General features: G+C 51.9%; 1 protein-coding gene across 1 annotated transcript in view; it reads left to right on the forward strand.

Moving 5' to 3' along the window:
* The window catches only part of NSD2 (nuclear receptor binding SET domain protein 2), a 73,710-nt gene that overhangs the window by 27,052 nt on the left and 22,163 nt on the right, over nt 1-24,495 (forward strand). The window contains exons 4-9 of the mRNA XM_082838354.1: nt 7,038-7,204; nt 7,704-8,186; nt 16,880-17,024; nt 19,331-19,449; nt 20,947-21,028; nt 22,315-22,439. Of these exons, the coding sequence (XP_082694480.1) occupies nt 7,038-7,204; nt 7,704-8,186; nt 16,880-17,024; nt 19,331-19,449; nt 20,947-21,028; nt 22,315-22,439 (1,121 nt within the window). The remainder of the gene's footprint in view (nt 1-7,037; nt 7,205-7,703; nt 8,187-16,879; nt 17,025-19,330; nt 19,450-20,946; nt 21,029-22,314; nt 22,440-24,495) is intronic.

Here is a 24,495-nt window from a genome sequence, read left to right on the forward strand (position 1 = left end):
GTTAGTGATTCACACGTGACACATTGCCTTTTCTTTTTATATCCAAATTAGATACGTACTTTATCTGATTGAATTAGTATTAAAAGAGAAAGCAGTCTTTGCCTTTTATCGCTTTTCAGGTTTTATGATAAATAATTTATTATTACTTAGATATACAGCCACTGCTTCAGCATGATTTTCAGAATTAGTATTTTATACTAAGTTTTAGTTTAAAAAAAGTCCCAGTTTATTTTATTAGGTCTGTGGGAAGAAGGAAAAAAACTAGAAATGACCATCTTTTTGGTGTCATGAAACTTGGGGACGTAAATCAGTACACAGAACAGTTAAGAACATATTAAGAATGTATGTTATTGATTAGAGCAGATGCTAATTTAAATAATAATTGGACAGTTCATGAAACATAAAAACTCATGTGTTTTTGGAGGGGAAAAAACCCTCAAATGAGGTGGTTTTGAGATTCTCCTGAAGAGTTGCTCTACAGTTTGAATTTGGTCTGAGGGAGGTGAGAGGTGGTGACACAGAGCTGGAGGTGACCAAGTTGGTGCCCAAGTGACCTGTGCCCCCCAGAAGCGCGGGTGGCTGGAGCTGTGGGCTGGCCTTGCATGGCCTCAGCGTGAGTGCGTGGCCTCTCTTGGCCTCTGGATGGAGGCCTGAGCTCTCGCCGGGGCAGCGCTGCTGGGAGTGGGGTACACTGGTGGCTCCCTGGCAAACAGGCTTGAGGGGGTGCAGGTTCGGGATGAAGAGGACCTCTCCTCAGCCCCAGGCGCCAGGCCTCCCGCCCCCTGGGTGGTTGGACCCTGCCCCGAGGCCCAGGCGTGCGCATGCACTCTGCAGGAAGGCGGTGGCTGGAGAGGAGCCTGTGGGCTGGCTTTGGCTCTGACTCAGTGGAGGGCATTTAGCATCCTCAGCTTGCCAGCATCAGGGAGTCCCTGCCACAGGGCTTCAGGGGTCCCAGGGTGCACCCCTGCTCTTGTGTTCACCCTGAGGCTGAATCAGGGTGCCCTTCCCAGCCTCTGCGGTCTCGAGCAGCCCCACTCTCTCAGGCTGCTCTGGTCTCGTGATCAGACTCAGGGCGCACGGCCAGGCAGGAGTTGTTGTGGGAAGGTGCCCAAACTTGGAAGGAGGGGTGCAGCCCAACAGTGCGCTTCTCTAGGCATGGTTTTGGGTTGCCGGGAGGCACAGCCTCCGTAATCACAGATCAACTTCTGAAGACTGACGATGTGCATTTGCAAAGCAGCTCAGTAGGGAGAGAGCCAGGATGCAGGCCTTGCAGCTGGAAGGGGATTCAGATGACCTTTGAAAAACAAAGGGTCAGAGGAACCCGTGAGAACCTGGGGGTGGCGGAAGGACACGTGCAGCTGGTGCCTGCCCAGGAGGTGGTGGCCAAGAGCTCTCCAGTGGGAAGGCACGGCCCCGCTTGTCATTGGTGAATCATCAGTGGCCGTGCTTGGGACCGGGCTCCCTGATAGCCTTACTTGCTCTGTGGTTTTAATCCTCCCTGAGGATCCATCGGCTTATTGAATGCTAGCTCTTCATTTTTACCATGCGTTTCATGGTTAAGGGGCTGGCGTTTTTCTGTGAAGGTGAACTCCCTCCTAAAAAATTACTTATGTATTACAGTCTTCACTCTTTTTAATGTGCAAATCGTCCCAGATTTGGCCGGTGGGAGCCCATGAAGTCCCTTTCAGCCATGTCCTTCTGACACGTCTCCATCCGTCTTGGAGCACTTCCTTACGTGTCGCCCAACTAAATACACTCCGGGCTCATTTTGAACTTTCTTTGCCCCAGTCCTGGAACCAGCTGTTTCTGAGAAGAAACCTGGGTTCTTTTTTTTTTTTTGCAGTACTTGGGCCTCTCACTGTTGTGGCCTCTCCCCCGTTGAGGAGCACAGGCTCTGGACGCGCAGGCTCAGCGCCCATGGCTCACGGGCCCAGCCGCTCCACGGCATGTGGGATCTTCCTGGACCGGGGCATGAACCTGTGTCCCCTGCATCGGCAGGCGGACTCAACCACTGTGCCACCAGGGAAGCCCCCTGGGTCCTTTTAGTAGAGAGTGGTGTATGGAAGCTCGGGTCTGGGCTCTGGTTGTGTCCAAGGCCATGGGAGACAGAGAGGCACTGGGGTGTGAGGCAGGTCTCCTGGCAGTGCTGAGCCCAGCTCCCTGTGCAGCACCCCGTGCTGGGCGTGCCTGAGGGGCTAGGCGTCCTTGCAGGGGAAGGGCGGGGCTATGGCGGAGGGTCGGCTTTTGGCATGGGGCTGGCTGAGCGGGGGGTCTTGGGAAGCAGGAACTTTCTTTTCCCTGTAAGATGGAACTCCCTCACCCTACCCCTGATTCCCACCCCCGATTTTCTTTTTTTCTTTTTGTGTATGTGTACTTCTTTTTATTTATCATACTTGGGATTACTTGAATCTGCATCAGCAGTAATGCACTTAAGCTTTAAAAATTGAAGTATAGTCTACATGCAGAAGAGAGCACAGCTCTTTGGAGAGTTCAGGTTTCCTTTGAAAATCTGATAGCATTTTCGTGATTTGTAGCAGCAGAACTTGTCTTGGTGACCGTCTCCCAGGGCATCTAGATGGATTAACCAGCAGCTTTGAGGCCTAACCCCTTAAGCTGGAAACAAGATAAATGTGTGTTTTGGGTATTATACTGTGAAGAAGACTGGATTCTTTTGCAGCTGGGAACGCCACCATCTCCCTGGTGCACCTGGGTCCTACTCGTCTTCTCTTACCAGGGTATCGAGTCAAATTATCTTCTGTTGTGGAGATTTTTGTTTTCACCTTTTCTGTGTTATGGAAAGGAACCCTCATTGCTTTTTTTCTAAATCCCAGCATTTTCTAAAAATATTGTAGGTACCCTGACTTTCTCATGTTCTGGATTATTAGACACTGTAATAGGACTTTTTCCTCTTTGCTTGTTCTGTGGCTAGGAAGAGAGGTGTGTTAAGATCTCCCACTGGGATAATGGATGTGCCTTTTTCTACTTGAAATTTTGTCAGTTTCTGCTTTACCTACTTTGGGGGCTCTGGACCCCCAGGGACTGAACCAGGAAACTCAGGCGGTGATCCTTGTTCTTTGTTTCCTGTGGAATTCTGTGGCCTTTTGTCCTTTGTGATTTTGTCCCTTGCTTCTGTAGACACCTGGCCTCGTCTGCATCGTTGTGGCTTCTCTTCCTCTCTGTATCTGCAGCGCTGAGGCAGCCTTATCTCTTTGTGGGGTCCATTCTGCATGCATGAATGGCTGTTGTCAACTCAAAGGCCCCACAGAATCTGGACAGAGACTCTGGCTCAGTCTAGCCCAGGGGGTCAGGGGCCACCTTGCGTCTAATGTGCCGTGATGGGGAGGAAACGAACATAGTACAAAATTAGGTTCCTGGGCTATTGGTGGAGGCCACGTTCTCTTAGAAGGGAGAGTGGGTGGGGCATCAGTGATAAATGTTTTCATACCAACAGTGATTGATGAACATCAGAAGTCACAGGAAGGAAGGGTTACTAACAAATGGTGCTGGGACCGTTGGTTAATTACGGTGGTGAAAATGAGAGATTCACCTGTCAATTTTGGACCAAAAGAAAATTCATATGGATTAGAAAAAAAAAACCTTAAAAATACAAGAAAGTTGGGTTACATTTGTTACCAAATTTCCAGGCAGGAAAGAACTTCAGAAACGTTTAATTAATTTTATAAACTTAGGATCAGCCTATCATGTTCTCCTCTGCTTTTTTTTCCAGCTGACATGTAAGGAGCATTTTTTCTGTGTCATTAACTATTTATTTTAAAAAATGATGTGCGTTCATATTATTTTATCATAGGTACTGTAATAGATTTTTCTTCGTTATGCAAATGCTATGACATATATTTATATTCATTTTTATGACCAAGGGAAATTCTTTCAAAGTATTAAAATAATTGAAGCAGACACAAATCTCTCGACATATTTTTGAATCTTAGCTGTTTTAAAATCCAATAAGTGTATACACTTATAAACAAGTCAGATTGTACTGAGAGGTTAATAGTGAAAAATAGTCCGCTTCCCTCCCCAGAAGGAATTACTTTTAACTGTAAACATTTTCTTCCAGTTTGAACTATTTTTGATTTATCATTTAGGTGTTTTCTTTTGACTTTCTGTTATGGAAGATGAAGATTAATCTCTTCAATCATTTCCTGTTTCTTTCCCTTTCATCCTCCCCATATAATTAACTCACTGTTTTTATTACATCAAACTTAGTTGTTCACATAATTTTGACTATGTAAGTATCATTCAGTGAAAAACTGAGCTGTGTTCTTTAACTGCATTTTCTTTCTTGTACAACCTTTTGTTTTTCCTGGAGTTAATTATTGCCTTTCTTTTGAAATTGTATACTTTGCTGTCCATACAGCTTTAATTTTTTTCAAGTATTTATTTCTCTGTCCTTAAAACTCATCCTATTATGTAGTTAGTTTTTCCGATTGGGGGAAAAAATGAAAACCTATGTTTGATTCCCATTTTCCTTTTCTGCTTCTTGGATCTCTTTTTTTTTTTTTTTGCGGTACGCGGGCCTCTCACTGTTGTGGCCTCCTCCTGTTGCGGAGCACAGGCTGCGGACGCGCAGGCTCAGCGGCCATGGCTCACGGGCCCAGCTGCTCCGTGGCATGTGGGATCTTCCTGGACCAGGGCACGAACCCGCGTCCCCTGCATCGGCAGGTGGACTTTCAACCACTGCGCCACCAGGGAAGCCCAGATCTCATTTTTTAACCTGTTTCCTTGCTGCCAAGATTTTCTTTCAGTGTGGAAGAATTCTTTCCTCTCCTCTTTTCTTCCCTTGGAGCTCTCTCCTAGAATCTCCCTTTCTCCTACCTAACTCTGTATTACTGGCACTCTGTCTTTTGCATAGTAGTAATCTTAGACTTTCTTTAAGATGCTTTACTGAGTTACATGCACTGTTTTCCATGGTGCCACATTGTGCTCTTCCGTGGTCAGTTTTCCTTTTTTGTTGGAGTACATTTTTGGCATCCTAAGGAAGTGTAAATGGTGGGTATTGATACATTTGAGTTCCTGTGGTTCGGAGGGTGCTGCTTCGCTCTCCTCCCACTCAATTAATGATCTGGCTAGGTGTAGAATTTTATGTTGAAAATAATTCTTCTCGGAATTTTGAAGGTATTACTCCATTTCCTTCTAGCATCCAGAGTTGCTCTTGAAGTACCTTGCCATTCTGTTTCTCATTTCATGAACATGGAAGCTGTTCTCTTCCCCTCCCCCAATAGCTTGAATGTCACAGGATGTGCCCTGATGTGGGTCACCCATTGGATGAGGCACTTAGGGGGGGTTTTAGTTCTGAGACGTGCTCTTGTGTTGTTAATTCTTTGATGAGTTTCTCTGTTTCTCTCTCTAGAAGGCCAGTTATTTGGGTATCATACCTCCTGGATTGATCCTGTGGGTTTCTTATGAGAGTAGATTTTTTCATTTTAATCTTTTTCTTCTTTCTGGGAGATTTCTTAACTTTTTAAATTTTTTTGGATTTTATTTTATTCTTAACTTTCCATCCAAGCTTTCTTCTTTTTTCCAATTAATTAATTAATTAATTTTTGGCTACGCTGGGTCTTTGTTGCTGTGCGTGGGCTTTCTCTAGTTGGGGCAAGCGGGGGCTACTCTTCATTGCAGTGCACGGGCTCTAGGCACACGGGCTTCAGTAGTTGTGGCACACGGGCTCTAGAGTGCAGGCTCAGTAGTTGCGGCACACGGCCTCAGTAGTTGTGGCTTGTGGGCTCTAGAGCGCAGGCTCAGTAGCTGTGGCGCACGGGCTTAGTTGCTCCACGGCATGTGGGATCCTCCCGGACCAGGGCTTGAACCCATGTCCCCTGCATTGGCAGGCGGCTTCTTAACCACTTTGCCACCAGGGAAGCCCCAAGCTTTCTTCTTGAGTTTTATTTCCATGACTGTATTTTAAAATTTCTCGTAGCGCTTTCTTTGTCTTTGTCCTCTTCTCATAGCAAACTAGAGTTCCCCTCTGTCAGGTGTCATCTCTTCCTGGCATAGTGTCTGTGGTCCTGCAGAGCCTGTTTGTTTCTGTGTGTTTTGGAATCATTCATGTTAGAGGCTTCTCTGGGTCCTGCGGGGGCAGACCTTGGCGCTGCGCTTGTGTCTGAGAGGGCTGCACTCAGCTGCCTGCAGCCCGTGTGTAGGGAGACTGTTAGCTTATCTTACAGGGTCTGGCTGGCTGGTGGTCACTTAGTTGGGGGAAGCTCCAACTTTTGGAGAAAAGACACAGTGGAGAGGTTTTTCCTCTGGTGCACGGCTTCTCTTGGGAGCGTCCTGTGATATTTTGTGGCCAGTGCTCTGTGTGAGGGAACAGGGACTGGCATTTCCCCAGTGGAGATCTGCCTTTCTTCCCCACCTTGGCACAGAGGTCTGACCTTTGAACCAGCTGTTTTCAACCTCACTCCACCCCAGCCGAATCTGGCACTCCTCCTTCTGGGTTTGGGGACCAGGTTCCTTCTGTCTGCACTGAGGATGTGGCTGCTTCTTCCTGCTAAGAGTAACAGCGGTGCACGTGTGAGGGGTTACTCTGTGGCCTCATGGCTGCCCTGGGAGGTCATCAATGCCCTTATTCCCCCTCTGAGCGCCGTGAGTGAGTGGCCGGCCCAGGGCCACCCAGCTGGTATGTGGGAGGGCTGGGATTTGAACCCAGGCTGTGAACAGTAGCCTGTGTCCCCTCACTGCTGCCCGGTCCCCTTTTGCTGTTGTCCTCTCTCGTCTTATTTATTTGGGGTCTTCTTCAGTGGCTCTTGGAAGGGAGGGGATGAGGAGTGAATCTGGTCAGCATTCTTTCCCAGTCGGTCTTGAACCTCATCTAAGTCTCGTAAATGTGTTTCCCCTTTTGGGGTGGAGTGTGGTGGGGAGAAAAAGAGCAGGACTTATTTTGAGGTTAACGGATTCCAACAGCACCCAATAAAGCAACTTCAAAGCAGCTCCTAACTTTATATCAGTAATTATTAATAGATTTGCCTAATTTCATCCCAAATTCCAACTTTCAAGTTCTAACATTTTATTTTAAAAACTAGGTCAGAAAAAGAGTGCACGCCAGTATCACGTACAGTTCTTTGGTGATGCCCCAGAAAGAGCTTGGATATTTGAGAAGAGCCTTGTAGCTTTTGAAGGAGAAGGACAGTTTGCAAACTTATGCCAGGAAAGTGCCAAGCAGGCACCCACGAAAGCTGAGAAAATTAAGGTGATAGACGTTCCTTAAGTATAATTCTAGACCAAAACTTTTATTTCTATTCTTAATTATTTATCTTGTTTTGAACCTGTGGTTGGTTGAAATGTTGTAACGGCTTCTTATGTCTGTCACTGTTTACTTTTGCCAAGTGTGCTGTGTTATACAGTATGGCAGGTTTCTTTAGAGACACAGGTTGTCCTTTTTACTCCTTTGATGACTCCCAGAGATAATTTGTTTTATAATTTTTGTTTTCCTTTATATATATCTATATATAAACATGTATATAATATTATATATGAGTGTTAGTTAAATGTAATTGGAATTGATTTCTAGTTTAAAGAAACAGTAGAGTTTTACTGGTCTGAACTCTGTCAAAAACCTTCGAGTTAATGGGTTTTTGTAGTTTTTGATTTCTATATTTATCTGAAATTCTAAAAGTATTCTTCTTTAAAGTGGGTTAACTTTTATGTTTATATAATGAAACTTACAATGTCTTATGTTCTCTTTTCAGCTGTTGAAACCTATTTCAGGGAAATTGAGGGCCCAGTGGGCAATGGGCATCGTTCAGGCAGAAGCAGCTGCAAGCATGTCCGTAGAGGAGAGGAAAGCCAAGTTCACCTTCCTTTACGTGGGGGACCAGCTCCATCTCAACCCCCACGTGGCCAAGGAGGCAGGCGTTGCTGTGGAGTCTCTGGGAGAAATGGTAGGGTCCTCAGGAGTCAGGGAAGAAGCTGCTGACAGCCCGAAGTCCACGAGGGAAGAGGGCGTTCCTGTCAAGAGGAGGCGGAGAGCCCAGCTGTCCTGCTCTGCTGAGAACCAAGACAGTGACCCGGGGACAGGAAAAAACACTCCTCAAAAGATGGCAGAGGCCGAGCCCAAGCGAGGAGTGGGGTCTCCTCCAGGGAGGAAGAAGGCCATGGCCTCCACTCCGAGAAGCAGGAAGGGCGATGCGGCGTCCCAGTTTCTGGTCTTCTGTCAAAAGCACAGGGACGAGGTCGGTGTTGTGATGGCTTCTGAGTGGTTGTGTTTTCATTCTGGGGAGTTTCTGCATTTGAGGGACGTCCCTTGCAGTGCAGAGTCACCTGTTTCTCAGCCTTATCAGCACAGTCTGTAGCGAGCCTTCTGTCGATTTTAGATCTAATAAGCAAGTGTTGTTAGGGAACGGCCATTTTAACTCTTGGGAGCAACGATATTTACCTTTGCACGCCGGGTTATGAAAATACTCCCACAGGGACAGCGGGAGGCAGGCTGCTCGTTGCTGGAAGCTCGGCCTTATCCTGGACGTCTGGTCCTGGGCTAGCGTCTTCTCCAGGAGGCGGTTACAGAACCTCACGCAGCCACTGGCGCCATGGCGTTTGAAGGGCAGTACCGTGTCAGTGACGAAGACATTTGACTAGCGTTCTTAATCATTTTTATAGAATAAACCGTCTCTTTGGACATTGTCCAGGCTTGATTCCATTGTAAGGAACTAAAGGGATTAGGCTGCCATCTTTGGTTCTTTACTGTTACTTGAAGTGAGTGGGTTGGTGGGACTTTTCTCAGGAATGTAAGGCAGGTGTAATGTTAGAAAATCTGTTATTGTGATTTGCTGTCGCACATTAAATGATCATCTCAGTAGGTGGAGAAAAGGCATTTGAGAAAAGCCACGCAACTTGTGGGATCTTAGTTCCGCAACCAGGGATTGAACCTGGGCCGTTGGCAGTGAGAGTGCAGAGTCCTAACCACTGGACCACCAGGGAATTCTCCAGAAGTCATTGTTTGTTTGTTTGTTTGAATTTATTTATTTTTGGCTGCATTGGGTCTTTGTTGCTGCACGTGGGCTTTCTCTAGTTGCAGCGAGCGGGGGCTACCCTTCGTTGCGGTGCACGTGCTTCTCATTGTGGTGGCTTCTCCTGTTGCGGAGCACAGGCTCTAGAGTGCGGGCTCAGTAGTTGTGGCGCACAGGCTTAGTTGCTCCGCGGCACGTGGGATCTTCCTGGACCAGGGCTCGAACCCCTGTCCCCTGCATTGGCAGGTGGATTCTTAACCAGTGCGCCACCAGGGAAGTCCCAAGTCATTGCTTTCTGATACACACACAGCAAGCCAGGATTAGAAGGGAACTTCCTTTAATCTGCTGAAGGGTGATTATCAGAAACTTTAAGCATCACACGTATTGAAGGAACTGTAGAGCATTCTCTCTCTAATCATGAACAAGGCAGGATACCCTTCTGTCACCACTGACATTAGATGTTGTAGTGAAAGTACTGGCAGTACAGTAAGAGGAGAAAAAAATAGAGAGGCCTGACTGTAAAGGAGGCGGTCCATGTGGAGACTCAAGGGAGTGTACAGGAGACCTTGAGACTCAGGAAGAGTTCCCAGCACCGGGAGAGATGAGAGCAACACACAGAGAGGAAGTGGAACACCAAAAATGTGGTGTCTGTGATAGTAACAAAATAAGGTACCAAGGGATAAATATGACAGAATGCGTCTAACTTTGGAGAAAAACGGCTGGTATTTTAGCAGACCTGAACAGAGATAAATAGGAGGCGCACGGTGTTCAGAGCGGTGTCCTGGGGTCGGCGTTGTCACCTCTCCTCTGCTAGACTGTAAATCCAGTATCATCCTGGGAGAACTCCCAAAAGGCACTTCTCTGCCTTTTTAAGTAGACGCTAGCATAGCCACGTTTGAAGAGAGCTCAGCCGGAGGACTTGCCCCACACAGAGGAAGTTCTGTTACCGAAAACTGCACAGAGCAGAACCCAGAAGCAGACTCGCAAGCGTGTGGAGGCAGATGGGAGAGGACTGCTGGCCAGCTGAGTGGGCTGCTGCTCAGGACAGGCACTGGGACCGCACCGGTGAGGTCAGAGCTCGGCCAACACGGGAGAAGAGCTTTGTCTCTTTGTGGGGGAGGGTTTCTTAAGGCAGACTGATCATAAAGGAGCTGCGTTAAAATGAGATGAAAGCTGTATGTGCAGAGCTCAAGCGACCCTGAAGGGCAGAGTGGAAAGGCTTTGAGAAGGACAGTTTACAGAAGAACCTGGATGGCCAGTGAGTTCACAAAGAGAGGCTGCTGCGCCCGGGAACAGCAGGGAACCTCGTGTCGCGGCCATAGCGAGGCGAGTGGGCACAAGCCCAGCGCCTCTGTGGCCAAGGAGACGAGGCCGCGGTGGGGTCCCATGCAGGCTGGCAGAGGGCCATTCCCTACACCCAGCGCCTCTGTGGCCAAGGGGACGAGGCCGCGGTGGGGCCCCCGTGCAGGCTGGCAGAGGGCCATTCCCTACGCCCAGCGCCTCTGTGGCCAAGGAGACGAGGCCGCGGTGGGGACCCCATGCAGGCTGGCAGAGGGCCATTCCCTACGCCCAGCGCCTCTGTGGCCAAGGGGACGAGGCCGCGGTGGGGTCCCATGCAGGCTGGCAGAGGGCCATTCCCTACACCCAGCGCCTCTGTGGCCAAGGGGACGAGGCCGCGTTGGGGCCCCCGTGCAGGCTGGCAGAGGGCCATTCCCTACGCCCAGCGCCTCTGTGGCCAAGGGGACGAGGCCGCGGTGGGGACCCCATGCAGGCTGGCAGAGGGCCATTCCCTACACCCAGCGCCTCTGTGGCCAAGGGGACGAGGCCGCGGTGGGGTCCCATGCAGGCTGGCAGAGGGCCATTCCCTACACCCAGCGCCTCTGTGGCCAAGGGGACGAGGCCGCGGTGGGGTCCCCATGCAGGCTGGCAGAGGGCCATTCCCTACACCCAGCGCCTCTGTGGCCAAGGGGACGAGGCCGCGGTGGGGTCCCCATGCAGGCTGGCAGAGGGCCATTCCTTACGCCGAGTTTCAAGAGAAATTTGGCAATAGCCAGTGAAACTGAAGATGCACGTTCTCTTTGTCTTGTAATTTCACTGCAAGGTATTTACCCTTGAGGAGTTTTGCCCTCGTGCCCAAGGAGGCAGCACAGTGTTCAGAACTGCAAGACGCTGTGGAAGGAATGACAGATGGTGGCATGTCCTGCCACGTAACTCTAGACTTACTGCACGTCCAGGAGGAGAGTAAGTTGCTGAAGGATGTGCAGATCCCGTCACCGGAAGTGTGAAAAGTGCAACATACCCACTGTTTTGTTTGGCCTACCTGCCTACCTGCATCCACGCAGAGTCCGGGTGTAGCTCCAGGTCTGCGCCTCTGTCCAGGTGCTGACACCTGGCGGGGATCTGTGGGTGGGGACCAGCCGGAGCACGGTAAGGTCAGGCTGTGCGACACCCGACACCCGTGTTTGAAGCTGGACCCCCATCACGCCCAGGGAGGAGCCCTGCTCTCAGACGCCGGGAGCAGGGCGTGGCCGTGACAGCTCAGCACCGCCAGCCGGCCGCACTCGGCCTCTTCCTGGTCCCTGCGTATCTCCGCGCAGTCTCCACGCGTTTGAAAGTGTGAAAGAGAATTCAGACCACTTTCCAAAGACCATCCCTTTTACTTCTGCGGAACCAACTTGCTCTCCATCAACCCCTCCAGCACTGCAAGACGTACCAAGAAGTTTATCACTGCGGAGATTGCTCACGAGCTGTACGCCAGAGGCGGCCGCGTGGGGCTGTGCTGTGCACCCAGACCCCCTGCAGCTCACAGCACAGCCTCTCTGCCTCTGAGCATCCCTCCAGAGCCCATTCTGCACAGCTTTGCCATGGGCATCACGCTCAGTGCAAACACCAAACTGAAGGTGCACAGTTAAAGTTCAGTTCTGCTGCCTCTCCCTGGTCTCTGTGGGGGGTGAGCCCCATGAGCCCTTCCCCTCCTGTCTGGGTTTGGGTGCTGGTGGGCTTTGATAATTCCATGTTGTCAGAAAAGTGATGGCTACTAGGATATTCTTTACCTGTTATTAACAAGTGTGTTTGTGCTGGCCCTGTAATGAGTAATTCTAGACTTGAATTGAGGAAGCTGCGCCCTGATTCCATCCTGTAGAATAATCTGGGTCTTTCTAGGGGTTTCTTTTTGGAGAGTGGTGGTGCACCCAAGGATGGTTTCTGTTTGGTTGGTAATTGTTAATCAGTGGCCAGCCCTTGAGGGACAGAGTGGGCGGAGCCTCCTTTTCTGGGATCACTAGATAGAAGACTGTGACTGTCAAGGACATTTGGTTGCCACTTGCGTCCTTTTTTTTTGCTGCACATTTCCAGCTTTCTTCTTGCAAATGAAGAGCTTCTTGAAACAGGTTGAGCTCTTTGTTAACACGTTTTGATGGTCCGTCTTCGTCCAGCAGGCTTAGCTTGGACGTGCAGCTCCCTCTGCTCCTGAATGCCGCTCCAGGGGCTGGAGGTGGGGGAGAGGCATGTGCTGGGAGACGGGTCCGTGGCCTGTGAGGAGCTGGCGAGGCTGGTGGACAGCTGCCAGCAGCCGTGCCGTGCCCGTGTGTGGTTTGCACACGAGGAGGTGAGAGTGGCTGGGTGAGGCCTCCCGCGAGGGGAGAGAGTTTACTAAGGCACCAGTGTTGGTAGCACTTTTATCAGCAGGTGTTTCTCGCCTCAGTTTCCGATTTCTGAAGCCTCTTCCCACTTTCTCTGACCCTGATTTTTACAGCTTCATTGGAGTTGCACCACTGTTTTAGGTCTCAGCTCTGCATGAACATTTGTGTTAGGTGTCTGTTGCCGCGTAACAGGTCACCGCAAAGCTTAGTGCCTTAAGAGAGCAACACGCATTGCTTGTCTTGGTGTTTCTGGGTCGGGAGTTTGGGAGCAGCTCAGCTGGGTGGTGCTGCCTCAGGGTCTCTCATGAGGTCGCAGTTAGGGTGTCAGCTGGGGCTGCAGCCTCATCTGAAGGCCAGAGTGGGCCAGAGGACCTTCCTGCAAGGTGCTGCTCTCCACTCGGAGGCCAGTCGTGCCCCCAGCAGGTGGTCACAGGGGGCAGGTAGAGGCCTTCTACGCCCTAGACTTGGAAGTCCTGTGTGGCCGTGTCTGCACCGTCCAGTGGCTCTGCCGGATGGCAGGAGGGAGGCCCGGGGACAGAGGCGAGGCTCGCGGGAGGTTCTCAGAAGACGTGTGAGGAGGCTGGGGGAGGGGCGAGCAACTTCTGAGGAGCCCACGGCGTCCCGGGTCGTGCTGGTGACATTTTAGCTGTGTGGGTTTGTGGGTATTTGGTTTTCCATATATTTTTTTTCCCAAGGAGTGGAAAGGCTTTAATGAACATTACAAAGGGACTGGGTGAGGGGGACACAAACCCCCAATCCAGCCTTTGTTGCCCATTTCAGTGGCTGAGGAGGAGGGGAGGGGCTCCACCCTGCTTAGCTGTTCCCAGGCCCAGAGGCAGCTGGAGGGCGGTCCCTGCAAGTCTCCCCTCCCCGCGAGGGGCTGAGTGCTGCCAGAGCGGGGAGGCCTGAGGCAGCCAGCCGACCTCCAAGGTCAGGGGAGGCCCAGGACCAGGCAGGGGAGTCAGAGGTTGGAAGGGTAGATGGACTGAACAGGAGGGGGCAGCTCTTGGGTCCCCGGACAGCATTGTCACAGAGGGGCCAGGGCCTGCTGGCTCCAGGGACCGAGACCCTCACAAAGGAGCAGCCCCCCTCCCTCTGATCAGCAATGGTCAGGAGAAGGTCTGAGGGACAAGAGAGGACAGGGGCCTGGGTGAGCAGAGGAGGAAGAGCCGCGGGCACGGGCAGGGTGGGACCTGCGGCTCCTGCTGGCGATGAGGTTGGCGGTGGGGCGAGCGATGCTGCCTGTTGGGGTCCAGGACTCGTCGACACGGATGCGCCCGTCGCAGTTGGGCGTTCAGCTTCTGGGCGAGCTTGTGGGCAGCCTTGCGGCCCGCCGAGCCTGTCGGCGTGTGGTCGGGCTTTTTCTGAGGCATCTTCCGGGGGCTGCCCTTGCTCTTGGCCAGGCTGTGCTTGGACACCTACTGTGGAAATGTCCACCAGGACAACCACCGCCTCCCCCAGCCGCGCGCAGGCATCTCACCACCTCGCTCCACGCGGGGCCTGCTTCCCCCGACCCCCTCCTCCCCTGCGGGCGCCGCGCCTGGGCTCGAGGCTGCCAGGCGGCTGTGCCCGCGCCAGCCGTGATGACTGCTGCTTGTCCGTACTGTTGTGTGTCTCAAACAGTTTATCAGAAACACAGTGGTGGCCGTGGTGGTGGAGCGCTCCGCGTGTTGGAGACCTTGCCAGTACACTGTCGTGAGGAACCGTTCGGCTCTCGTGACAGCACAGCGAGCCCTGTCTCCTGGCTGAGCGCGAGGAGGTGAAGCCACCCCTCCACAGTGAAGTGACACAGGTGGGAGGCAGACCGGGACCCGGCCCCGACTGTGCCCGCGTGCAGAGCCTGTAGCGGTTGTGCTGTGTGGCGTCCTCATGAGACTGTGCGTTGGGGTGAGCGGTCGTGGCCCTCGTGGGCCCAGCAGAGGTGAGGGTGAAAACGCCTGGGCGCTCCCAGGAGGCGGGCACCGCGGGCCGGCGGCAGCTGTGGCCAGCGCATCTCCTGTCCTGGCGGAGCGCTGCTTGCATGGGTGCGAGCGGGCAGCGCCGGGCTGAGAGCTGAAAGGACGCCTGCAGCCGGCCTGCGGAGGGGGAGGTCTCCGGGTGCGTGGGCCCGTGCAGTCAGCGGGTCCAGCCTGCTGTGCGCCCAGCCTGTGGGGGGCCGTCCGGCGTGTGGCTCAGGCGCATGGGTGCGGGCTGACGGGAGTGGGTGCACCTCTGCCTGGCTGGCGCGCAGCGTCAGGAGTCCCACCCGCGGCGGCCTGGGCTGGGGGCCCTCTGGGATGGAGCGTCAGCGGTGAGCGGACAGGATGGAGAGCCAGGAAGGGTGGGCAGGCACAGGACGTGCAGGAGCGGAGCTGGCCAGCCTGGCACGGGCTTCAGGTGCGAGGGGCAGGGTGACCTCTGGGGCTTCGGAGTCCTGTTTGGGGAAGCAGCTGCGAGCACTTACATTACCCTTCATTGTGATCGGGGATGCTGTGGCCTGGGCTGGGCGACAGCCCCGCAGACGCATGTGCTGTGCTCTAGGAGTCTTGGATCTGCAGCTCTGCATGGAAGCCTTTGCCGCAAGGGTCTCAGATCTTTGATGCTGGAAGTGTTGGGGGCCGCGCGTGGGGTGGCAGGCAGGCTGGGCGGGAGGGGAAGGTGCCCCAAGTTGAGAGGAGAGAGCAGGCGTGTGTGGGGCTGGAGACACCCAGGCAGGCGCAGGATGGGAACAGGGACGCCCGGGGGAGCGTGGGAGCCGGAGCCGGGCTTTGACGTGCAGAGTTGCTGGGGTGCTGGTGTCTGGCAGGGCCAAGGTGGGCGTGTTGAGGCGCGGGGACCCTGGAGGCCGTAGGAAGCCATCTGTGGGGCGGAGTTGTGGATTGGGGCTTGCGTTTGGGGGCAGAGGCTGCCGTGTTGGCTGGGCAAGTAGTAGGTCCAGGTGGTGACAGGAACCAACCCACTGATGAAGTGTCACAGTAAGTCCGTCACAGAGGGCAGTGGAGACACACCTTCCCTTACCCAAGTTACTTCTCAGAGCTGTGGCGGACGAGCCACGTTGAACCTGGGCTCTGGCTCCCAAGCCAGCAGCCAGTGCTCGGACGCAGTCGGCAAAGCTTTCTTGGAAGGGCCTGGGCCACAGAGGTCTCTGTTGCACTTCCTCCACTCTGCTGTCGTAGCCTGCAAACAGCTGCGGAGGACTTGGGAGTTCATGCCTGCGGCCGAGTTCAGAGAAGACTTTACTGTGGGCATTGATGCTCGAATTTCCTCTAATTATCACGTGCTATGAAATATTTCTCCTCTGATTTTTTTTTTTTTTGCCATGCCATGTGGCTTGCGGGATCTTAGTTCCCTGACCAGGGATTGAACCCGCGCCCTCAGCAGTGAAAGCACTGAGTCCTAACCATTGGACCATCGGGGGTTCCCCGATTTTTTTCAACATTTAAAAATGTTAACTCAATTCTTAGTCCATAGGCCGTACGAAAACAGGAAGGTGGGTCAGATCTGCTCTGTGGCTGCGGTTTACGGACCTCGCACCCTGCTGTTGGTGGTCCTCAAAGTCGGGGCACATTAGAATCCATGGGAAACCTTTAAAATAGCAGAAGCAGGTCCGCTGGGTTGGAGCGGCCTTGGCAGGGACCTGAGCACCATAGTTTTACACCCTAACCCCCCCCCCCCCCGCACCGATTATCACAGTGCACGGCCCGGACCCACTCCTCACAGCCCAGTGACGGGGCTCTTCTGGAGACCTTGTGAAGATGCGCGTCCCCGGAGCGGGACCTGAGGATCTGCATTTCCTGTGTGCTGCAGGGCCTGGGAGCTCTGTGTCCCGGCTGTGAGGAGTGGCTGTCTCAGGGTGCAGCGGGGCGGGGCTCCTTGGCCACGTCTACGCCCTCCCGAGCGCGGACCTGAAAGGAGGAGGGTTGGTGCTACAGCCAGTGAGAAAACCAGCCAAGGGCTCGCCCCTGCACCCAGAGGTGGTGTTTCCTCCTGCTGGCTACTCAAGGCTGCCTAGGAAATTGCAAGTTACCGACAGTTTAGTGATTTTGGAAAAGTTTACTTTTTCTCTTATCACTTATCATTGCCTGCATTCACACAAATAAGCTGGAATTGTTTCCACCAGCGCTGTTTTCAATGAGTTACACATCAGTTAAACACTGTTTTTGTTTGAAGCCTTTATGGGACATAGTTCCATGACGTGGGAGTGAGAGCACCACGTGCTGAGTAGCCAGGGGCCGTGCCGCACTCGTTGTGTGAGTTCGGGCGTCCAGCCTTCCTATCGCACCTTTCCTGTGTCCGCAGGTTGTCGCTGAGCACCCGGACGCCTCTGCCGAGGAGATTGAAGAGCTGCTTGGATCCCAGTGGAATATGCTCAACGAGAAACAGAAAGCACGCTATCACACCAAGTTCGCCCTCGTGGCCCCGTCCCCGTCTGAAGAAGACTCTGGTAACCGTAGCTCTGTGCTCATGTCCTCTGCGTAGCCGTGGTGTGTGCCGTGTGGCGGCCTGCGCTCCGGCTCTGACCCGAGTGCAGCGGTCACAGTAAAGCAACCTCCGCTGCCTGGTCTCCTTGCTCGTTGTCGCCAGAGCTGTTCCATGGGATCCTCTGTGGCCCTGCGGGCCCCTCGTTCTCCTGCCCCTGCAGCCTGTGTGGGAGGTGTGGTGAGGGAGCAGAAGGGAGGCACGGAGTCCAGGCGGCCTCCAGGGCCGAGGCTCACGTGATGGGCCGGGGTCAGACCTCAGGCCTTTGTCCTGCAGCGAGGCTGCCGTCCCGGCTGGGGCTGCGCCTGCACCTTGTGGGGGGCTTCCCACTGTGGGCAGGCGCTCTGGCCCTGGGGCTGGCCGTTCATGGCCTGTTGGCCTGAGAGCTCACAGGGTGAGGAGGGTGACCGTGGACTGACGTTGAATGTGGGTAGCCTCTGGTTCTTCTCTTAGGCCTTCAGGGCGAAGAAACAAAAAGTGCCGCTCTGCCCTGGGCTATGGTAAGAGAAGGGAGGCTTAATGCTGTGAGCTCTGGGGAAGACAGGTCACCACGGTTGGGTGTGTCCTCCCTGCCTGTGGGAAACTGACACCTGTAATGGGAAGATAAGTGTGATGTGTTTGGGCATATGAAAGAATTCTGCATCTCTCAAGGCTCGTCATTGAAGAGTTGTGCAGAGGCCTCCAGACCCGCCTGACAGGGTGCTTCGTGGGCACGAGCTCGGTCAGCACCGAGGTGGCCTACATCCGTGTTGCCTTCCTGTTCTGTTCGCACGTGTTCCCATCTTGATTTTAGGGCTTTCTAGAACTCCACAGCAACCATCTAATGATATCAATAGTGAACTTCATTCAAGTTGTTCAGGGTTTGTTGCGAATACTACGATTTAGAATAGGGAGGATGTTTAGAATTTGTGTATTTTCTTTAAAAGGCAAGAAGTTTACCAGACTCTATCAGTACGCTACATCTAGAAAAGTGTCCTTTTCAGTGACTGCTGATTTAAGAATAGTCAGGTTTTACTGAAGCCAGATTCACCTTATCCTTGAAGAGTGAGTGTGACTTGATTGTGTGTCCCACTTTGTCACCATCCCGAGTACTTGGCAGACAGGAGCATGGGTGGTCCCTGCCCCCAGTGTGTGTAAGGTGTGTGTTTGCCCTGCAGGCCTTGAGCCCTCCCTCTCAGGGACCCCAAGATGATGGGCCATGGTGTCAGCTGTCCCATCCTTTCAGTGTTAGGAATTCAGACAGATGCCCATCTTGCTCATCTCTGTAAGAAACGACCACTGCCTCATTCTGGCACAGGGGGAGGTCCTTATGTAGAGGGAGAAGGACTGCAACTTCACCTCCCCTGGGGGCTCTACCTAGTGCACACGTGCCGAGGAGGTGCTGGCAGGTCCGTGAATCCACAGCCACCACTCCACAGGCCTCTCCTGGTGTTCCCCGGAGGCCGGCCCAGAGCTTAGTGAAGGCCACTCTCAGGCCAGCTTATGCCAGTCTGGGATTGGCAGCTGGTGAGGCCAGCGCTCCGGTTCTGCTCTTCTCTTGCAATGTTGGGCCTGGACCTGAGGCGGAACCCCGGGCCCGTATCAGTCCAGGGCTGCTGGACGCAGGGACCTGAGCCTCCTGGCGGGTGTGCTCCGCCCCCCTCCGTAGGGTTTGAGGACAACACTGCCCTCCCAGGAGATGTTTGGTGAACAGTCCAGGAGCAAACCCTGAACCTCTGTAAAGCAGTCCTGCAAATGGAGACACTGGATTTGTGTTAAATAAACCTTGGCGTGTTCAAATTAGTCCTCTCTCTAGAATCTGCATTCTTACTTTACGTCTTGTTTTTCTGTCAGTACTGTTCGGACACCTTAAGTCTCAGATTAGGTGGTCTCCCTGAGGACACCTAACATGTGGCACAGTTAAGCAAACATGTAGAAGGCGCTTAGTCTGCAGGTACACATGGATTGTTTCACTTAAGATGCTTCTTTAAGGAAATGTGTTAACGGATTTTGTAAAAATACTGGGTTATATTTAGATTTAATGCTATAGTACATTAAAGTGTAACAGATACCAATATAATAATCCTTAGATGAGATAAGGATTTTCTACTTGCCATTTGGAAAGTGCAGAGGTTTGACCTGTGGTACTTAGGCCCTGAGGAAATGAACAGGGTTTCAGGAGGCCCATCGCTGCTGGAGCTACACGCTGAAGGCGCTGGGCAGCTGCTCGGTGCTCTAGAGGACAGCTTGTGGAGGGTTTTTCATGTAAGTTTCCCCCATCCCCATTCCAAGGTAACTTAAATGGGAAAAAAAGAAACCACACGAAGAGGACACAGGACCCTATAGAAGATGCTGAAGTTGAGGACGCTCCCAGGAAGAGACTCAGGACCGACAGGCACAGTCTTCGGAAGGTAATTACGTCCTGGGTGGGCCTGGCTGCGGGAACCAGTTCCCCCGGGCCACAGGCGGGATGCGGGGAGGCGTCCTCCGCAGGCGTCAGCTGGAGGCTGGGGCTGGCCTTCCCCTTGGAGCTTCCTCAAGAAGGCCGCTGAGGAGAGCAAGCTTTATCTGCCAGGGAGTTTAACACATCCCAACACTGAATAATTCTTGATGTTCAGATTCAACAAAATTGTGTACTTAAAATGACTCTTGAATGTAGGGCTTATTATTCAGTGTATAAATAATGAGTTGACAGGAGAACATCAAAATCCACTGTATGTTATGCTTCATAAGAAGTTTAAAAATCCATTAAAGCCATTGAAATAGGTTTTATGAACCTATTTCATGGACAGGAGAGCACTCTCCCGGGGCACCTGTCAGGTGTCCAGCAATGAGCTAGGTAATGAGCTAGGTAACACTGACGTGTGCAATTACCTGGGAGCACATATTCAGTTTCTCCTCTGGCCACCTGCCGTTGAAGTGGTCCTTTACTGGCAGTCATGCTGACACTGGTTGCTTTGAAATATTTATATAAAGGATTTACCTAAAAAAAAAAAAAATGTGTGTGACCCTGGACATTTGAAATACCAAAATTCACATTAAGTAGCTAGACAGAAATTTTACTAACTAGTAGCTCAGGAAATAGCAGATGATTTTTAAAGAGAGTAGTGTTGAGTTTGATTTTTATAAACCCAAGTTGATAAGCCATATCAGGTATAATTCCTAATATGCTTTGAGCACTTGGATGGGCCGGGTAGCATTCCCAGTGCTGGGCACCTGTTACTTTGTCCCCGGTCTTGTGACCCATCCCTGCTGGAGTCCGGGGCAAACTCAGCCTCCTGGGCGGCAGGGTGGCTGTGAGGCAGTGGTGCCCCAGTGCTGTCCAGACGACATTGTTTGAATTCTGAGCGCTAGACCAATCTTCATGATAGTTTTGTGTGTGCGCTATTTTTCTGTTGTGCAATGTGCTTTCGGATGATCTTTGTCTGTGAGCTTTGTCTGGGGCTTATCTCAGGATTGGAAATGGTCCGCCTGGTGGGCTGGAGCGAACCGGGCGCACTTCTCATGGACTGGGCTCCCCTAGGGCAGAAGTGGCGCTCCCTCCGGTTCGCTGCACTCTGAACCCAGAGGACGGTTGGTAGCATGTCGAGGAGCCTCATTCCAGGTTCCCAGAGTGGCTGGTTAGGTCAGGGTTGGCCTGGCCCCTGCCCCTCCCTCCCAGCAGCTGTCAGAGTGGGGCGGGTGGGCAGGGGAGGGTCGGCCCAGTGACGGAGAGGGTGTCAGCTGGGTGGCCACAGTCGCTGAGTGTCTGTGCAGAGCACGCCTCCGCAGGAAGACGTTTCTGTCACGCGGCTTTTCAGCAGCCTGTGCTCGTTCACACTGGAGACTTTTCCCCTTTCTTTCCTTTTCCTTTGTTCTCCCTTCCTTCTTTCCTCCCTCCGCCCCCCCCCCCCGCCCCTTTATAACAGAGAGAGACGTTCACAGACAAAACATCCCGCACAGGCTCTTGCAAGGCCATCGAGGCAGCCTCCTCGCTCAAGAGCCAGGCAGGTAATGTGGGCGGCGCTCCTTCCAGGTCCCCTGGGCTGGCGGTGGGCGGCCGGCCTGGTCCTGTCCTCGGGGAGCCCCCCTGGGGGGGGTGGAGCCAGGGATGAGCGTGTGAGCAGGAAGCTGGGACCTAGAGGGGGCGGTGGGAGGAGGTTCTCATGCAGTTAAGGGTGAAGTGCTTTAGTGTGAAGTTGTTTTCATGGTCAGCAAGTGTCATTGAAGTCACTCTTCTGCTGACTTCTACTTGGCTGTATTGTTTTCAGTTTATATTAGAGAAGTGATTCGAATCAGAAATGTCCAGGTTTCTGACTTGATGGTACCAGTTGTTGCTGTAAATTCTACTGTTTTTAGTACCCAATTCTCCATGTATATTAGCTAAAAAGCAAAAGTAATGAGTGGTTATTTCTGTTCTACATGTTGAAGAAACTAGCTTAAAATGTTTGTGAAAAATAACTGTCAAAACAATGAAGGGGGAATCAGGTCACTTTTTACCTTTTCATTAATTATCTTTTTGATGTATCTGTCTGGTAGTTCATTAAAGAAAGCTTACCATCTCCAAATCATAATAAGAAAGGAAAATAAAATTCAGAGTAAGTGAAGATTGGAAATGGCTCTGTTTCCCTTATTTTGCATAAAGAGCTGTACTGGTTTTTAAAAATTAATTGAACAGACTGTTTTAAAAAAACAGACGTTTGTGAACAATTTGAACACTGAGTGGACATTTGATGATAGAAAGGGTTGTTACTTTTAAGTGTGATAGTGCTGTTGTGGCCGCATTCAGACCTTACGTGCAGAGGCGCTCTAGCTTCCCATGGGTAAAACCACATGCCTGGGATCTGCTGCAGAAGAGCCGGCAGGGGGACGCGGCGCCAGGCGTGGGTGGACTGGTGTGGCCCAGGTGGTGGGTTGGGGGCCGGGCAGGGGGACCTGACATCAGGCTTGGGTGGACTGGTGTGGCCCAGGCGGGGCTTTGGGGGCGGGGTAGGGGATGTAGCACCAGGCGTGGGTAGACTGGTGTGGCCCAGGTGTGGGTTTGGGGGCCGGGCAGGGGGACGTGGCACCAGGCGTGGGTGGACGGGTATGGCCCAGGCGTGGGTTTGGGGACCGGGCAGGGAGACGTGGGAGTTCACTGTCCAGCTCATCAGCCCTGATTTTTCCACAACAAAAAGTTAAGCCCAGAAAATCCATCTTCAGAAACTTCATTTATTAGTGGGGTACTTTTAAAGCAGGAAAGAGATTGAGGGTTTAAGGTTTCAAACTTTACTTTATAAACCAAAATTATCTTACAGCCACAAAACATCTGTCTGACGCCTGCAAACCCCTGAAGAAGCGGCACCGGGCCCCCGCAGCGGCGTCTGCGTCGCTCGCCTTTAGCAAAAGCTCTTCTCCTTCTGCATCCTTAACTGAGAATGAGGTAAACTCATAATAATAGTGACCATCACGCACGCACACAGAGGCCGTTTAGCTACCCACACTGAAGTGTGATAAAGGGCAGACTTAATCAGCGTGACACGGGTGTTCTCCACAGACACAGGGAGGTTAGGTGCTCTGAGCCGTGTCTGTTTCAGAGAGAAATACACACACACACGGTGTATGCGTAAATGTACGTGGCTGTACTTCAGTATTGATGCTTTTAATTGTGCTTGAAATCTGTCTTCAAGATGTTGGTTCTGTGATTTTTCACCCGGTCCTAACCTGACAGCGTGAGCGGGGCTGCCCGCGGGGCTGGTGTGCTCACGCAGCGGGATGGCGGGGCCCACACGCTGTGCACGTGCCTTGTGCCTTCCGTGACTTTGGGTCCACAGCTTTGGTCCTTTAAATTCTGGCATGTTTTTAGGTCCCTGAGTGTCGAGGTGAGTCAGGACTGCCGTGGTAATGTGACTTCTCTTTTCTGGACTCGGAAAGTATCTGCTAGTGAAATTGTAGCTGTTTGAGGCTCTCACACTTCACTGTATCATGACATCTAGAGCATCATCAAATCTGAAGTCTTTGCCGTTAATAAAAACAAAATGAAAAGCAGCCTCAGAATGTAGGTATGGCCCTTTTTTGTCCAGAGGGAGTCTGGGATTCCCAGCGTTAGAGACTACCCAAGGAGCTTGTTGTCGAGTCTTAATTTCTTGTTATTTTGTTCCCTGTGGTTCTTCTTCTCATTGTAGACGTGAGTCCTGTTTTTAGACTATCTGTGAAGAGATGCTCACCTTGGGCTTTTTCGGAACAGGGTAGTGAAGCAGGGAGTGGGTCAGAAGGCGGCACTTCTGATGTGGTCTCCACTGTGGTCCATGGTGGGGACGGGGTGTCCCCTGCTCTCTCAGCATCAGCTGCTTATGCCCATTAGAGGGGGCCGGGCCTTCGGGGGTGGGCATCTGCTCTCGCAGGCGTGCAGGGGCCTCGGGGCGGTGTGGGGTGGCGCTCTCGGCCAGTCTTAGTGGGTGTAGGTAACTGAACATTTCTTACATTTGGGCACGGTCAAGACAACACAGGAAGAATTCGCTGAGCTCCTGGGAGCTTACTGAGACATGAAAAGGCAAATTCTATACAAAACGTTTTTCCTAGTTTTCTTGTCCAAGTTCAGATTAGTATCCTAAAAAGTTAAACAACAGGTGGTCTGCAGTTCTAAAGAGGAATACTAAGTTTCAGTTCCACAGACCCTGTCACTTAAGGCAGTTTGTTCAAAACACTTTTTAATGAGTTTTTCTGGCATCATATTTTGGCCCACTTATTTGGTGGAGTTTTTACTTCCACTGCTGTCAGATACCATCAAAAGAAAAACACTGAGGCCGCTGGGATCTTGTCTGTTGTTCCTGGTCGTGAGTCGTGTGGGTTAGAGGCGTGGATCTAGAGCAGCTCACCGCGGGGCCAGGATGGCGGCTAGAGGGTGAAACATGTTTGTCAGCCACACCTGACGGTCTGACATTGGTTTTGACCAGGATGAGTTTCATCTTCCTGGCTTAGACATTTGTTCTGAACTTGGGAAGACTTAGATGAAGCGTTTTACTATCATTAGGCTTAATTGACTTTTAATTCTTTAGAACTTCAGAAATAGATTATTAAATACATTTATATTATATATTAAATACATTAAAATCATACACCATTTTGCATCTTGAAGGTGATACATAGATTCCGTAGTGTGCATGCTGTTCCTTACATAAAAACATTTAAGTTACTAGGCTTTTTCTATCAGGCCACTTTTGTGCAGTTTATATAAATCTCACCTTAGAGTTCATTTTTATTAAAACCGCTTTAGGTGAACAAGAAGGCTTGTCTGTTTCTGTGTTAACACTACTGAACTACAGTGCACATTTACGACGTCTGCCAGGCTAAGTGCCTTTTAGCACGAGAGACAAAGCGCAGTGTTGTAAAGAAACATTCTAGAAGCCGCTAGGTCCGGTTCTGGTGGGCACTGGGCAACCATGGGGCTGCTGTGTGCAGGGTTCAGACTGGCCCCTTATTCGGGGTGAGTCACATGC

This window comes from Leucopleurus acutus (assembly GCF_964270905.1).
Source record: "Leucopleurus acutus genome assembly, chromosome: 4".
In the NCBI taxonomy this organism is placed as follows: domain Eukaryota; kingdom Metazoa; phylum Chordata; class Mammalia; order Artiodactyla; family Delphinidae; genus Leucopleurus; species Leucopleurus acutus.